The sequence below is a fragment of the Mesoplodon mirus genome (assembly GCF_964341445.2).
Source record: "Mesoplodon mirus genome assembly, chromosome: 17".
Lineage (NCBI taxonomy): Eukaryota > Metazoa > Chordata > Mammalia > Artiodactyla > Ziphiidae > Mesoplodon > Mesoplodon mirus.
In genome coordinates, this window is record NC_138993.1 from 50,869,679 (window position 1) to 50,884,238 (window position 14,560).

The 14,560-nt window shown below is 33.9% G+C and overlaps 1 protein-coding gene across 13 annotated transcripts in view; it reads right to left on the reverse strand.

Annotated features, from left to right (window-relative positions):
- The window catches only part of MYCBP2 (MYC binding protein 2), a 265,407-nt gene that overhangs the window by 52,833 nt on the left and 198,014 nt on the right, over positions 1–14,560 (reverse strand). For 11 of the 13 annotated variants that reach the window (XM_082601985.1, XM_082601982.1, XM_082601988.1 and 8 more), the window contains 2 exons: positions 12,854–12,976; positions 9,987–10,142 (listed from right to left, as the gene is read on the reverse strand). In XM_082601985.1, the coding sequence (XP_082458111.1) occupies positions 9,987–10,142; positions 12,854–12,976 (279 nt within the window). The remainder of the gene's footprint in view (positions 1–9,986; positions 10,143–12,853; positions 12,977–14,560) is intronic. The other 2 variants (XM_082601978.1, XM_082601989.1) reach the window with 1 other exon arrangement.

The following is a 14,560-nucleotide window of genomic DNA, read 5'->3' on the forward strand; positions in this document are numbered from 1 at the left end:
TGTTAAAATTTTAATATTTTTGAACATTCTTCTTTTTAAAGTGTGTAAAACTCAAAGGCACCAGGAGCTGCAAAATGAGGTCTTATGCTATTTCAATCTCATATAATACTTACTCTGCAACTCTCACTGAAAATGTCAGTTAGGAGAGTGCCAGCTTTTGATTGGAATTCAAGGATTCAAACTGCCAATGTAAGGATACAGTCTCGCAGCTTGGTCACTAAAATCTGTGAAGACTGGGTTTGCAGGAGGACACAGGAGCAGGAAATCAGATACTATCTTAACTAAAAGCACCCGTAACATAAAAGTACAAAACTACATGGACACTTATTAGATAAGATGTTAGAGGTTTAAGGACAAACTCCTGGAAAAAGTTTTGAAGCCAAATCATCCTTGAAGTCTTTCCAGTATGTTACAAAACCTAAAGAGACTGGATTCCTAGGTATGATTCAGAGTGAATAAGATGAAATAAACATCTTTTGAAAGTCTACAAAAGGTTACTGTTAAATGCCTAAGTACAGTAAGCTGTGAATTCACACAACACTTGTTCTAGACATTTAATTTTCACAAGCTCATGTTTAAAATACTTTGAAATAGTTAACTTTTAAAAAGATTTATATCTTTCAATTTAAAAAGGGAAGTAATCCTTAAGAGATACTTTGCTATCTATGCACAGAAGAAAAAACTGATCAACTTTTAGACATCTGATGAGGCTTAATCATGCTCCTTTTTACCTTGCTTTATAGATAAAACAATCAATTATTAAATTAATGTCTGTAGAATTTTGATTTTTTTGTCATAATATAGTTAACTAAGGAGAATAATGTTTAAAACAATATAAAAAGCTGGATTTTTTCCTCCAGTATTCATTTGAAGTCAACGTTTTTTGTTTGGTATAAAGTATCCCCTTATTAACAATACAGTTCTTTACATGTCATTTATTCTTTGTTTTCTTTGTTTTAAATCCCGAGTATCAAGTTCCCTGGGGTACTTCATTCAGCCTCTGGTCACAGAAACTCTGAGCTCATTGTAAATTGTATTTAAAAAAATTATTCCCTAGGCTAATGATAATAATAAAACAGTATAACTTTTCTTTTTAATAAGGAAAGCATCCTCATTTCAGTTGGACAAAGACAAACTGTGGTTTTGCTGTATCAGGACCTTGACCTTGTTATTGGGACAATACACTGGAAGAATCAAGGCACCTGTCACCATCTGGTGGCAGTACACAAAAGTGCAGTTCTGAGATTTAGAAAGGGGCGTATACTCTTTCAGGTTTGAGTCAACAATGAAGTAATGATCTTCTTCATCCATTCATCTGTTGATGGCACTTAGGTTGCTTCCATACCTTGGCAATTATAAACAATGCTGCTATGAACACTGGAGTGCGTGTATCTTTTCAAGTAAGTGTTTTCATTTTCTTCGGATTATACCCAGTGAATGTGCATTTAAAGCTGTCAGTCCGGGCAGCTGCTGGCTAGAGGACGTAATTATCATCACTATCACCTTATTCTCAATCCTCCAAAACATCAATAGACAGACGTGGGAATAATACTTACACTTAATTGTACTTATTTCTTATCTGCATGTTGTTTGGCTGCTCACATCTTTTGGCCAGGGTGAAGGTATAGTTTATATATTGTCTCCTCAATAACCAATAAACTAGTTTTTTATATTTTTAGAAATAAATAGTTTTAAAAGAAGTAATTTCCAGAATATCTGAATTATAAGTTAAGCTTAACCATTTACTGCCTGTGTTACGAGTCTATTTGTCAAAATATCTGTAGTACTATTCAGAGAAGAATGCAAATGTACAATTACCAGGGTTTAAATTGAGTGAAGAAAGTCAGAAACACTGTTCCTGCTTTTCTACTGTAAACTTGACAAAATGTTATTATCATTGTTTGTGAAGGATCTATAGAATTAGGTTTCTTTCTATATCTTAAAAAATATATACACACATAAATGTAGATATGTATAAGCACTAACAGAATGTGGAATCCTACTAAATGTATCAGAAGGAAAAGAGCTTAAGACACAGAATAGCAACTAAAATTTACTTATATAAATGTTAGTATACTAAATGAATTATAAAAGAATGACAGCTAGAACAAAATTTCCAACTTAAGGCTAAAATAGAAATAAGCTTTTCACTAGAATATAACATTCATCCATATGATACAAATGTGGAATGGAAGATGGATGAAAATCTGTAATGATGTATTTTCAAACTGTCAGTCAACAATGCCATCTTCAGTTATGGAAATGCTAAGTATGCTTCCCACATTCGAATTATATTACAGCTTACTGGAGGCGAAGTTACCCAACCGAACTCATTTTTTCTTAAAATCTGCTTTTAATTCTGTGTATTGGCATTAGGTAAGCATATAATCTTTCAAAACAAAGACAGAAAACTGGACGCCATTCTAGACTGGCTCCTTCAACTGTGATTAGCAAGTCCTGTACAATTTTACTGCCTACATGTTTCTAAGCTTGTCCCTTCTTCTATACGTCCACTATAATTTACCTTAGTATAAGCCCTACTCAGCTCTTCTCTGGAATCCCTACCTCTAACGCTCTCCCTTTCTCCAGAACCGTTTTCATAATATTTTTAGTTATCTTTCACAAATGTAAGACTGAGCATATCATTATCTTTGTTTAAAATTCTGCAGAACTATATATGCCTCCATCTGCTCCCTCCATTTTACTCACTTTACTCACAGGATAAAGTCTAAACTACTAAGAGTGGCTTACAAGACCCTTCATGATGTGGCCCCGCCCTCTCTAGTGTAAGAAACTGCCACTAGGACACTAACACTCTAAGCTACAAACACGTGAAGTTTCTCAAGTGAATCATGTTTCCTAACATAAGCAAATGAGTTGATTCATTTGAAGTGGTTAAAATGGTGCCTGTTATGTGGTAAATGACTGCCATGTGTTAGCAATTACCATTTCATATCTCTCTTTCCTCAAACCACCAACACTTGCCCCATACTAACTCTGAGCTGATGACGGCTTCCTATTTTACTGAGAAAACAAACAAAACAAAAAACAAATGGACAACATTCTCAAGCTGCTAACACTACACACTCTTTCCTCTCCTGTTATGATGGATCACCTATTTCTGCTCCTACTTGGCCAACGTTTCCCCTTTGCACTACATCCCATCCCCTCTCCCACGGATGAATACTGTTCAAGCAATCCTCCCCTCTCTCCTGCACTGGCAATTTTCCTCTCTATTGGATCATTCTCATTAAAAAACAACCCTGATGTTACCTTTTCCCCATTAAAAACCAAACCAAACAAAAATCTCTCTAGATCTCACATCCTCTGCCTTGGTTTCACTTTATGTGTTTTCCTTCCCTTTACAGTAAAACTTGACAAATTTATCTATAACAACTGTCTCCCCCCTTTCTCTTGAACCCACTCTAATGGAGCTTTGGCATCTCATCCGACTAGAGTTGCTCTCATCAAGATCATCAGTGACCTCCACATTGCTAAATCCAATGGTCCATTCTCAATCCTCACTTTGCCTGACCCATCAGCAACATCTGATACACCTTGTCACTATTTCCTTGAAATACTTTCTTCATTTGGCTTCTAGAAACACCACACTGACTCGGTTTTCCTCCTATTTCTATGGCCACTTGTCAGTCTCTTTTGCTGATTTCTCCTCCTCTCTCCCATGTCTAAACCCTGAAGTGCCCCAGCGCTCAGTCTTTAGGCATCTTCTCTTTTCTCCCTATACCTACTTTCCTGCTGCTTTAATCCACCCTTAGGGCAACTCTCAAATTATTCTGCTATAAGCCAGTGAACTCCCAACTTATGTGTCCTGCACAGACAGTTCCCATGAACTCCAGGGTCTTACATCGATCTCAACTTGATATCTCCACTGGACTTAAATGGAACCTCAAACTTAACATATCTGATCATTTGCAAACACGGTGACAATTATTCCTATCCCTGTACCATGCCCCTTTGCAGCAACTCTAATCAAGAAGTGAAGTCTATTTCTCCATCCTTGAACATAAGTGTCCTGCTTTGACCAACAGAGTATGGCATATGTGATGCTGTGTCAGTGTCAAGCCTAAGCCTCAAAAGACTGTGCATGTTTTTGTTTTCGCAGAATCCTGCAATGTCCATGCAAACAAACCCAAGTTAGCCCACTGAATGACAAGAGATATTTGGCCTAGTCACCCTTTTCATGCCAGCCAGTCCCCAATGAAAAAAATACCTGGCTGACCTGCAGATGCATGAAGGATCCCAGGCAAGATCACAACTACCCAGCTGAACCCAGCCTACTCTGCTAACCCACAGAACTGTGAGTGAAAGAGTGCTTGTTTGAAGTCATTAACTTTTGGGGTGGTTTGCTATGCAACAGTAGCTTACCAATATAATGTCCAAAATTAAGCCTTTGTTATTGCCCCCCAGACCTAGTTCTACAGTCCCCATATTAAATGGAAATTACATTCTTCCAAATGCCTATGCAAAAATCTTAGATTTGCCCTCCACTATTTTGGTATTCTCATTGTTATTCAATCTTTAGGCAAATCCTGTTGATTCCCCTTCAAAATATATCCAGTATTCCATGATTTAATACCATCTCTTAGGCTACTCTGGTAAAGCTACCATCATATCTCACCTGGATTACTATGAAAGCCTCCCAAACTGGACTCCTTGCATGACCAGTACTTACTTAGAAGAGTGCCTGACATGTAGATGGTGGTCAATAAATATTTTTGAGTCAATGGATCCCCCAAACTTGGCTCATGCTATTCTTAGAGAGGAAATACACCTGTAATCTCCTTCCACACCCCCAATGCTGCCTGATAAATTCCTATGAGTCCTTCAACACTCTGATTAGGGGCCATCTCTTTATCTAATGCCTTCTCTAACCTTTCCTAGCTGAGTCAGCAGCTTTTTCTCCTATGTTTCCAATGCATCCTGTGAATATTGCTCCTGCAGACTTAAAATAATACCATCATTTTTTTCAACATGGCTGCCTTCCTCAGTATTTCAAACGCCCTTCAAGATCAGTGATAATATTTTCTTTACTTTATTGCTCCCTATAGCCTAGCATAGACTAGATATTTAACAAACACAGGTAAATAAATGATGGAAGAATAAATGACCCATCTGAAGAAAAATGGTAATAAGGGGTGGAATAAATTTAGTAGCCAATAAGGAGATGGGAGCAAAGGGAGAGACAAAAGGTCAGATCTGGTCAGGAGAAAGCAAACAGATGCACTCGGGCACACTGTCTTATAAACAACAGCAGCGTTCTCTGTGGTCTAAATTCCTAGGATGAAGTGAGGGCTGATGAAGAGGGAAAGGAACATGGGTCAAAGCTTTCCTACCACAGAGAAGATGGAGACACTGAGTCAAGATAAATTCTGGCCCATGACTGAAATGACAAGGATTTGTAGGGATGCTAGAGATGTTAGAGCCCAAATCGAAATAAATATATTGGCCATTGTGACAGATGCTATCGGTTCAAGTATGAAAAATTTTACTGCACTTGACTATTTGATTTTATGAAATCTTTGTTGATATCATCCTTTAATTTTCCTTAATAAAAATTATAAAGAGGAAAAGGGTCTGAGAAATCAGCTTAGTGTCACAAAACTAACCGGAGGGAGAACAGAGATTAAAACACAGGTCTCCTTCCCAAGTCAAGGGCTCCATCCACGCCACAGCTCACACCAGGCAAACAAATAAGTAGACAGATTCTGGGCTGGGATTATAATCCAGGATAAAAATGAAGTCTAAGTCTTAGGAAAAAACCTGGCTTTTATACTAATATTCATACTAACATCTGAATGTGGTGTTACCATATGAAGAATTAATCTCAAAGCAAATAATGAAGTTAAGCTGTGAAAATGTACTGAGGAGTAGCTAGGAAACCTCATTTGTGCCTCCACAGAGAATAGACTGTTCTCTCTGAGACTGTGATTTCCTCCACTTTTCCTTGCAGCATGCGAGATGTTAAATGTTTGCATCAAAAGGCAATATCAATATCAACAGATAATGTTTATTAGGCACCTCATTTTATGGATGAGGTAAAAAGGGCTCAGATGCATCAAGTAACTTAAGTGGCTGGAAAGGAAATCTGAGCTTAACGTCTTTCCATCACTATATCTTTATAAGCTAAGTAAGTAAACACAGTGCTTTAGTATATGTTAGTATTCTTGAACACAAACCAATATGCATACAGATACTCAGGTGGACTCTTTTGTCACATTTAGCAAAAGTTTTGTCTCATTTGAGAATGTGATTATGGGTATAACAGAAAAACTCGTTGCAAAGTAACCTAGAGCTCTCATATCTGGGCTTGAAAGTACGACATACTTTGATATATATATGTTACATATTTAAAATCTCTGGGAGAATCGTCAACTGTCTTAATGTTCTATTTACCATTTTTTTTTCTACAAAAAAAAAGCAAATTATTTAGCTCCCTGAACAGTAGCTAAAAAATGTTTATATTAAACACAGTCATGTGAAATACAGTTTTTCAGTTGGAGGATCTTTCATAAAATTCCATCAGTATAAACTCAGAATTATTAGATATCACATCATCACATTATAGTTAAATTTAATTACTACTGAAGTATTCTTCCTCTATTTTGAAGATGTACTCTGAGTAAAGACAGGAATATCAATCATAAGATAACAAGAAATACATGATCTTAAACTCATAGTTTACACTGAAGAAATGATCATCTTAGGCATTTACAGTCAATAAATACTCCCTGAATGCTTATGATGTGTAAGATATTGTCAGAGGATATGGGACAAATAAAATGATGCCTTCAAAAGAAATGAGGAAAGATAATGAAAATACAGAATGTAATATTCTTAAAAGAAAGCGGGCACCTATATCATTCCCCACCTCAGTCCACTAGAAATTTACTGCCAAATTGCTTACCAATTCTAAAACCTACATAAATACTTCTGAAATAAAAAAGTAACTTATGGAACAGTAAAGGAAAAGTTTATATACACACCTCTCTTCTCTCTCATGCCTTTGCACACATATAAATATGTTAAGACAAGGAAAATGTGTGACTTTTATTTCTATAATTATTCTATTTCACTAGAACAACAGGTGAAGTAATTTGTATGTATATATGTATGTGTGCATGTATAAAATAATTTTGCAACTTAAAAAAATTACCAAATGAATTTAATGTGCCAGATTACTTTCAATTCCAAAGATTAATTTTAAAAAACCCTACGCTTCAGGGGAATAAAAAAACTAAAAAATACTGATTAATAATGCTCATAAAGCTGACATGGGGAGCAGTTTATGTATGTCCCTACTTTATGTATGTCATCTACTTAGCTGGGAACTTGAGTTACAGTATTTAGGAAACCTTCTCCTTTTAAACCGTGCTACATTCTTAAACTATGAAGGGGAAAATAACCAATCCAAACAAAGCTAATACTCTGGATCCTAGAACCAAATGGAAACAGAAATTTAAAAACTATATATTAAAGAGCAAATTTTTACATTATTTATTAGTAGGCAAAGCTAGATATTTAAAAACATGGCCTCCTTTGTAGTCAGGAGAACTGGGCTCATGTTCTGACTCTACCATTTACTATGTATATTTCTAGGGCATATCATTTATCCTCTTTAAGCCTCTGTTTCCTTAACTGTAAAATGGAGACATTATCTCAAATGAGGATGTACTAAAGTGCTCAAGGACAGTAGTAAGTACATAGTGGTGACTTATCAGAATAAGCAAGAACTAGTAAATACAGTCTTCTATACATAATATTTTATTCAATATTTTAGAATCACAAAAGTGTAAGACAAAAATGATTCTCATTTTACTAATTAGTAAAGGGAAGTTCAGTATAAATAAGTCATCTTCTAAAGCAAGATGAAATGCTAGTGTGATGGACGGCAGTGAAATTCAGGAAAGAATATCTTACTCAGGTAGTTTTAACTCTGCCATATTTAATTTTCCTATGATGTAATCACTACAATTCTAATATATCTATAAAACATTAAACTATTTTTAGATTCCATACTTGTTTTTAGTTGTGCTAAAGATTAAGCCTTCTGGTTTCTGGAATTGGGTAGTCAAACTTCAGTGATATTCTGCTGAGAATAAGAAGTCTGTATCACTGGAGTACATGTAGGTAATGATTCAGAAAACTGGTAATTTTGAGACATTTCTAGGCCATGATTTCAAATTTGCTCCAAGATGGTGGTAAAGGAAGTGGTGGTACTGATAACACTTAGACACAATATGAACAAAATTATACTGACACAATGTCAGTTAGAAACCTATTATCCTTTAAAAGAGGCAAATCTGATTTTCTTATGGTCTTTACATTTTGTTTTACAATATTTTATTAAGTAATTTGGTAAAATGAAAACAGTAATTATACTTTTTTTTAGAGAAGTTTACGAGAAGACTTGCAGTAACCCTTTAGGTAAAACAAAATGGTTCTTATTCCTTAGTTCTCCTGTCTGCTGCCACTATGACATTATCAGGGTAATTTTATATTTAATATGAATTTTCTGCCTGGTTATGATGGTTTTTTCCCTTTTATTTCCTTGTCCTTACTTTTAAAACTTCCTGCAACCTGGGTACATCTAAATGTAAAGTGTCTGTCACTCCATTAAATGGGGAAACTGAGCCTTCACTTCTCTTTCATTCTTCTATAATGCTTATCAAGGAAGAAAAAACTATTTCACACACATGACACTATTATGTTTCCTTGAAATTCTTCTTTTAAGAGACATTAAAGTGAATATTACACATGAACAGAGATGATTAGCTAGAAATTGATACTACTTATATCTACAAACTAATTTCATTAATTGAATTTGCCTAATGTATAGTGCAAACCTAAAAAAGTTTATACTCTTATATACTCTTTTCTGAAGATAGGTAATAATATCATAATGAATAACATCATTTGCTAACTATACACTACCCTGGTTCCTAATAAAAACTAAACCAGCTGGCATTCTCTTAAGTAATCCTAATAATAGCTATAAAAGTATTTTTGTAGAAAAATAACTTAGATCTAAGTGTGGATGTATTTTATTAAAGTAAAGCAAAGAGGTCATGCATTTGAATTCAAACAAATGGGTGTACAAGCTGAGACTTCCAAAAACTCTCTCAATTCAGTGAGTGTGTTTATATACTGTAGAGCCAATATGTGAACTGAAGGCCAAGAAGAGCATATTGTTGTCATACTAGGAGGTTTGAGAAGTTTATGGGGAAGCCTCAGGAACTTATTAAGAAAAAAGAAGACTCAGGTAAATGTAATTTGTTTTGGGTCTGTTTTCCAGATCAGTATGAATTACTATCATGGATAAAGGGCTAGAATAATCCTAGAAGGCAGAACTGGAATCAGCTGATTGGTTTAACTTATTAAGAACAAGAACAAGAACAACAACAACAACAACAAAAAGCAAGAGAAGAAACAACAATGTGAGAACATTTGGAAACCTAAGTTGCTATACATTTCACAGACACCAAGTTCACTTAAAAGAAACAAACAAACCTGCCCAGTACAGCCTCTCCTCCACCCACTGGTATAGTGAAATAGGTTCATTCTCTTGGGGCATCTCTAAGTAACAAAAATTCAGTGTAAAACAATGAAAGTTATCCTTATAACTGATGCTTACCATAGTCGTGCATATTATAAAAAATTTTTTTAAATCAATGTTTTCTTAATATATTTTATAGTATGATTTGCTTATTCTGGAATTAGAATAGAAAACATAAAAGTCATATTTTAATAACTACACTTAATAAAAAAATGTGATTAAAAACAAATGTCTTAGCTGCAGAATGTCTTAGGTCAGAATAGCTTAAGTGCTTCAAAAATGTGGGAAGGGATAACGTCCTCATTAAATAAAACCAGTTAGGTGAGTTGATAAATAATTAGTAACTGATAAACAACTCAGAACAAAGCTTCAGAAATGGTTTGATGAGGCAGGTAAGGCTGACAAGACTTACTCTGAAGCTGAGGCTGCTGGAAGGAAAGGGGCTGTCCGAACACAAATGGGCTGTGGACTAGGGAAGAGGGAGGTTTTGCAGCTTGATCAAAGATGGAAGGAGCTGGGAGATTGGGCCGTGACTGAATGGAATTCAATATGGCACTCAGTTGGTCACCTGCAGTGGGCAAAACAGTCAAAACTACAACTTGTTATTAATTAACATCCAAAATGGCAAAGTAAATGGTGCTTTATGACATTCAGATAAAGTTCAACACTAAATAAAACAATGCCAATTCAGAACTGTTGTGGAAGTTGGTGACTGTTATTCTCAAATTAGGGACCGAATGTTGTATGTTGTTTTAATAATGGAAGCACCCCAACAAATTTTATATAATGGCCCACTTACAAAACCAAATCCATTTAAATTCATATACAACATCTAGCAGCAGCACGAGAGAATACAGAGTCTATGAAGTAAGTATGATAAGTTGATTCAATAACATACAAGTATAAAGGAAGATCTAAGTCGATGATGTCTTCTGTGCAGTACCTGACATTGACTATTATCACCCTGCCTCATACGCAGTACACTTCATGCAGAAAATATGCAAATAATATGAACAGTTCAATGCAGGACTGAAGGGAGGCAAAGTATATGTTATTAATTTAGTAATACATTTATAAATGAATATTTTCTTTTTTAAAGTTGTTATTGCCAAAGAAATTATACATTTTTAAAAGCATGAACTCTTTTGCTCGGATAGGCAATGTAAAAATTTATAAAAGACCTATAAGAAAAAAAGGAATATGAGGTACCTTATTTGAATAGTATCTCAAACATGAATTGATATTTTCTTCAAAATTAAATACAAAGGACATTAACAGAAAAATACTATTAAAAATATGAAATGATATAATTGGATGGATGATAGCTCCTAATTTATGAGAATATAAATATTAAATAGTTTAAATGATGCTGAAGAAGAAGGGTTGGGGGGGGGAAACCATATCCAGACTAGCTGATGCAGAAACTGGAAAACAGTACCTTTCCAGGCATATTCTCTAGATATAATAAAGTTTCATAAATAAAATTTTAAATGAAACACCAACAAGAAACAGATTAATATGGAAAGAACTGTGCACACAAGCTACATCTCTTCACTTAAAAAAATTAATGCTGTGATTAGAAAAGGATTTTAGAGGTGATGAAGAATTTTATAAAATTGTTTTAAGGAAAAAGAATTTTTGCAAAAAACAATTGCTTGATGTTGGATAGCATAAAGAGTTAAAGAAAATGGGAACTACAATTAAAGGTAAGATAATAAATAAAGGTTAGATATATTTAATCAGATGAAAGTTTCTTAATATTTCTCCACTCCATCTAAATATTTTAAAAGCCTACTAAGAAGTACATGCTATTTTTGAACAATATTAGCAAAATCAGTTTAAAAAAGTAATACATTATTTCTAATTAGTAAATGTTCTCAGCAATGTTTGTCTCTATTGAAAGTTGATTTTTATTCTTATGATGTTTTAACAAATTCTGTTTTAAAGACTGATTTAATGTGATAGCCACCAGTACAATTTAGACATTTTAGAGACTGAAAGCATACAATTTGAATTAAACATGGCTTTAAAACAGACTACTATACAAGTATATAGTGGTAAGTAAACACTGAGATTTTAAGGACTGGGAGCGGCAGAAGGAAAGGGACATGAAGAAAACACCACAAAGCATTTACCCTACTTGAGCATGAAGGTCTAGTTTAAGTTAGTTGAAATCTGAGCTACCAGAAATGAGCAAGCAGATAGTACCCAAGCCTGTAGGATAGAGCAACCCGATGTAGGAGGAAGAGCCAAAAAGAAATCTTGTAGCTAAGGCTTCCTTCTTAATAAAAACACTTTGTGGAAAGTAATAAAGGTATCAAACAGAAAGTGGTTTTATTTTAAATTGAATATTTCCTCTATACTGATGTAATTCTGTATCTTGTTGACTATTTCATTATTTCACTTGCTCTGCAAGTCAGGTATTAAAACAACTGTATTTGTGTCTAGAAATCAAATCTCATAAATTAGTTTAAATAACATTTTAAAGTAAAAGTATTTCCATGTAGGCTATCTTCTTCCTACCCACTGTCCAGCTATATGCTACCTTCTGACAATATCGTCGATTTTGAAGCTAAGAGTTAGGAGCAGGTTCATAAGAAAGCATGTGAATGTGTCCAAATTTACATACAAATGGAATTTTGGATGAAATTCGAGCATAAATTACTCCAAAACAATTATTATTTGGACTGTCCCTGATGCTGGTCTCTTCTATTAATGCAACCGTAACAAGTTGTATACATTTTATATCCATATGGCTTAGGGGTTTTGTTTTTCTTTTTACAATTTTTTGGTTTCATTATACATACCAAACCCAAAGCTATCATTTCATGTAATTTGAAATTAACTAAGATAACTTGATTAGACATTGAAAACCACACGTTTAATAAAGCTGATGTGCAATATTACTTAAAAATATTACTTAAAATATTTTGATTTTAAATGGATCATTTGGGGAAGTTCTTTTTTGCTCATTAACATTTAATAATAACTGGATGATAAAGAAAAGTTCTTCTACTGGATATAGTGACACAGAATCTTTATGATGTGAATTCAAAATGAGTGTCTACAAAATAAGACCGGGTAAGCAAGAACTATAAACTTAAGATAAAATGGATAAAACCAATACTGTAAAAAGAACACTGTCGTAAACATTTTGATTGTTAGTTTTCTAGGAACAAACTTAAAGTTTTGTGGGTGAACAGTAATAAAAATGGTTATAAGAGAAGGTAATAAAAATATTACAGTTAGGTAAGTAAAAGACTCACTTAAAACACCTACCTTTATTATTTCCGAGTCCATAATCAAATCCTTGGGCACTGCAACTTGCCCCTTTATTAAAAGCTTGTACTGAGAAAGGGCTTGGAGGAGGAGTTTGAGAATTTTGATCCAGAAGAACTTGTTCTACAATAAAAGGAACATCTATAAAATTAGTTTCTTATGTGCTATTCCCCATTTATAAAGAGAGAAAATTGCAAGAAAGATTTTTATGATGGTTAAGTTTTAAAATAACCTCACATTTAGATTTGATAACTGGTCTACCAATTTGGTCACTGACACCAACAAAGTATATGACAAAATTTTTGTTTTCATCAGTCAAAATCACTATAATATTTAGAAATGGGATATGCTCTTATGGAGTCAATTTGCTTTTATTGTGCTATTAACATTTGCTATTATTGCTTTTTTTTGCTTTTATTGTGCCATATATATATATGGCAAAAAATCATTAAGTGATCACAGAGAAATTTAAACTTCTCTTACACCTTTTTTCGGGTCGAGTACATATCTTAGTAGAAACGATATCCTAATTTAAGAAGCATTATCTAAAAAGAAACTTCTACCTTCTAAGTACATGGGAATACAATTTCCTATGGTAAAACTCACTCCTTAGTATGGAAAGCATTTTACATTTTAACAATAATAGCTAACCTTACCATCTGATAGCTTTGTTATTTCTTCACTTAGCTTTCATATAGATCTTATAAAGTATCTTCACTTTGTAAATGAGGAAACCAAGGCACAGAGATACTAGGTAATTTGGACAACTGAAAAGTTAAGAGCTGGCATTTGTACCCTGGCAGTCCAGTCCCAGAGTCTACTCTTACACATTATGCTCAGTGCTAGTTAAAATGATTACTAAGCTAGAAAGACCCTGACAGTCACTTAAACCATTCTCAGATTATTTAATTGTGTCTTATATAAAGCTGATCTTGCTTTAGGTTATTTTCATTTATATCTGAATATCCCTATATAATGAAAATGTTTAAGAATTTATGAATATGTAATAATTATATATGTAGTAAGTATACTGTAAATGGGAAAGTTATTTTGTAAAATGTCTGATTTACATGAAATGAAGACTTTTGCTTTTCAAAACATAATGAATAATAGTTCTACCATCTCAGGACATTATTTTATGATGACATCATCTTTGACTAAGAAAAACTGGTCTGTAAAGACAAGGGAGGAAGTAGGTTCTCAAATTGGGTTCAGTGGATTACTGATGCAGTGTGGTGTAATGAGCACAGCATTTGAAATATGAATGAAGATTCTGGCTCAAGTCTTTCACCTGCCCTGTTTCCAGTGGTATAACCATAGGCAAGTCATTTTAAATTCTGTGAGCTTAGAAATGTAAAATGAAGATTATATAACTGATCTCAAAGGCTTGCTGTGGGGAAAAAGGGGAGAATGTTTAATGTACCATGTTAATATATCTAAACGTACTCTGTTATTCACACAAATTCCAAACCTTTCTTGAATCTATTTATATACTATGGCCATATTACCTCTTGGATAATGGTTATTATAACTTTATACTCTTTTGGATAAAGAAGCATATTCATTTAATTGTCTTACCCTCTCCTATAAATTCTGGGATTTGGTAGAAAAGTCTATGTTTGGCTTATCCACTTATTTTGATGTCCTAACTAATACTTTTGTGACTCAACTTGTATATTTAGAAAACTTAGTGAGCAACCAGTATGT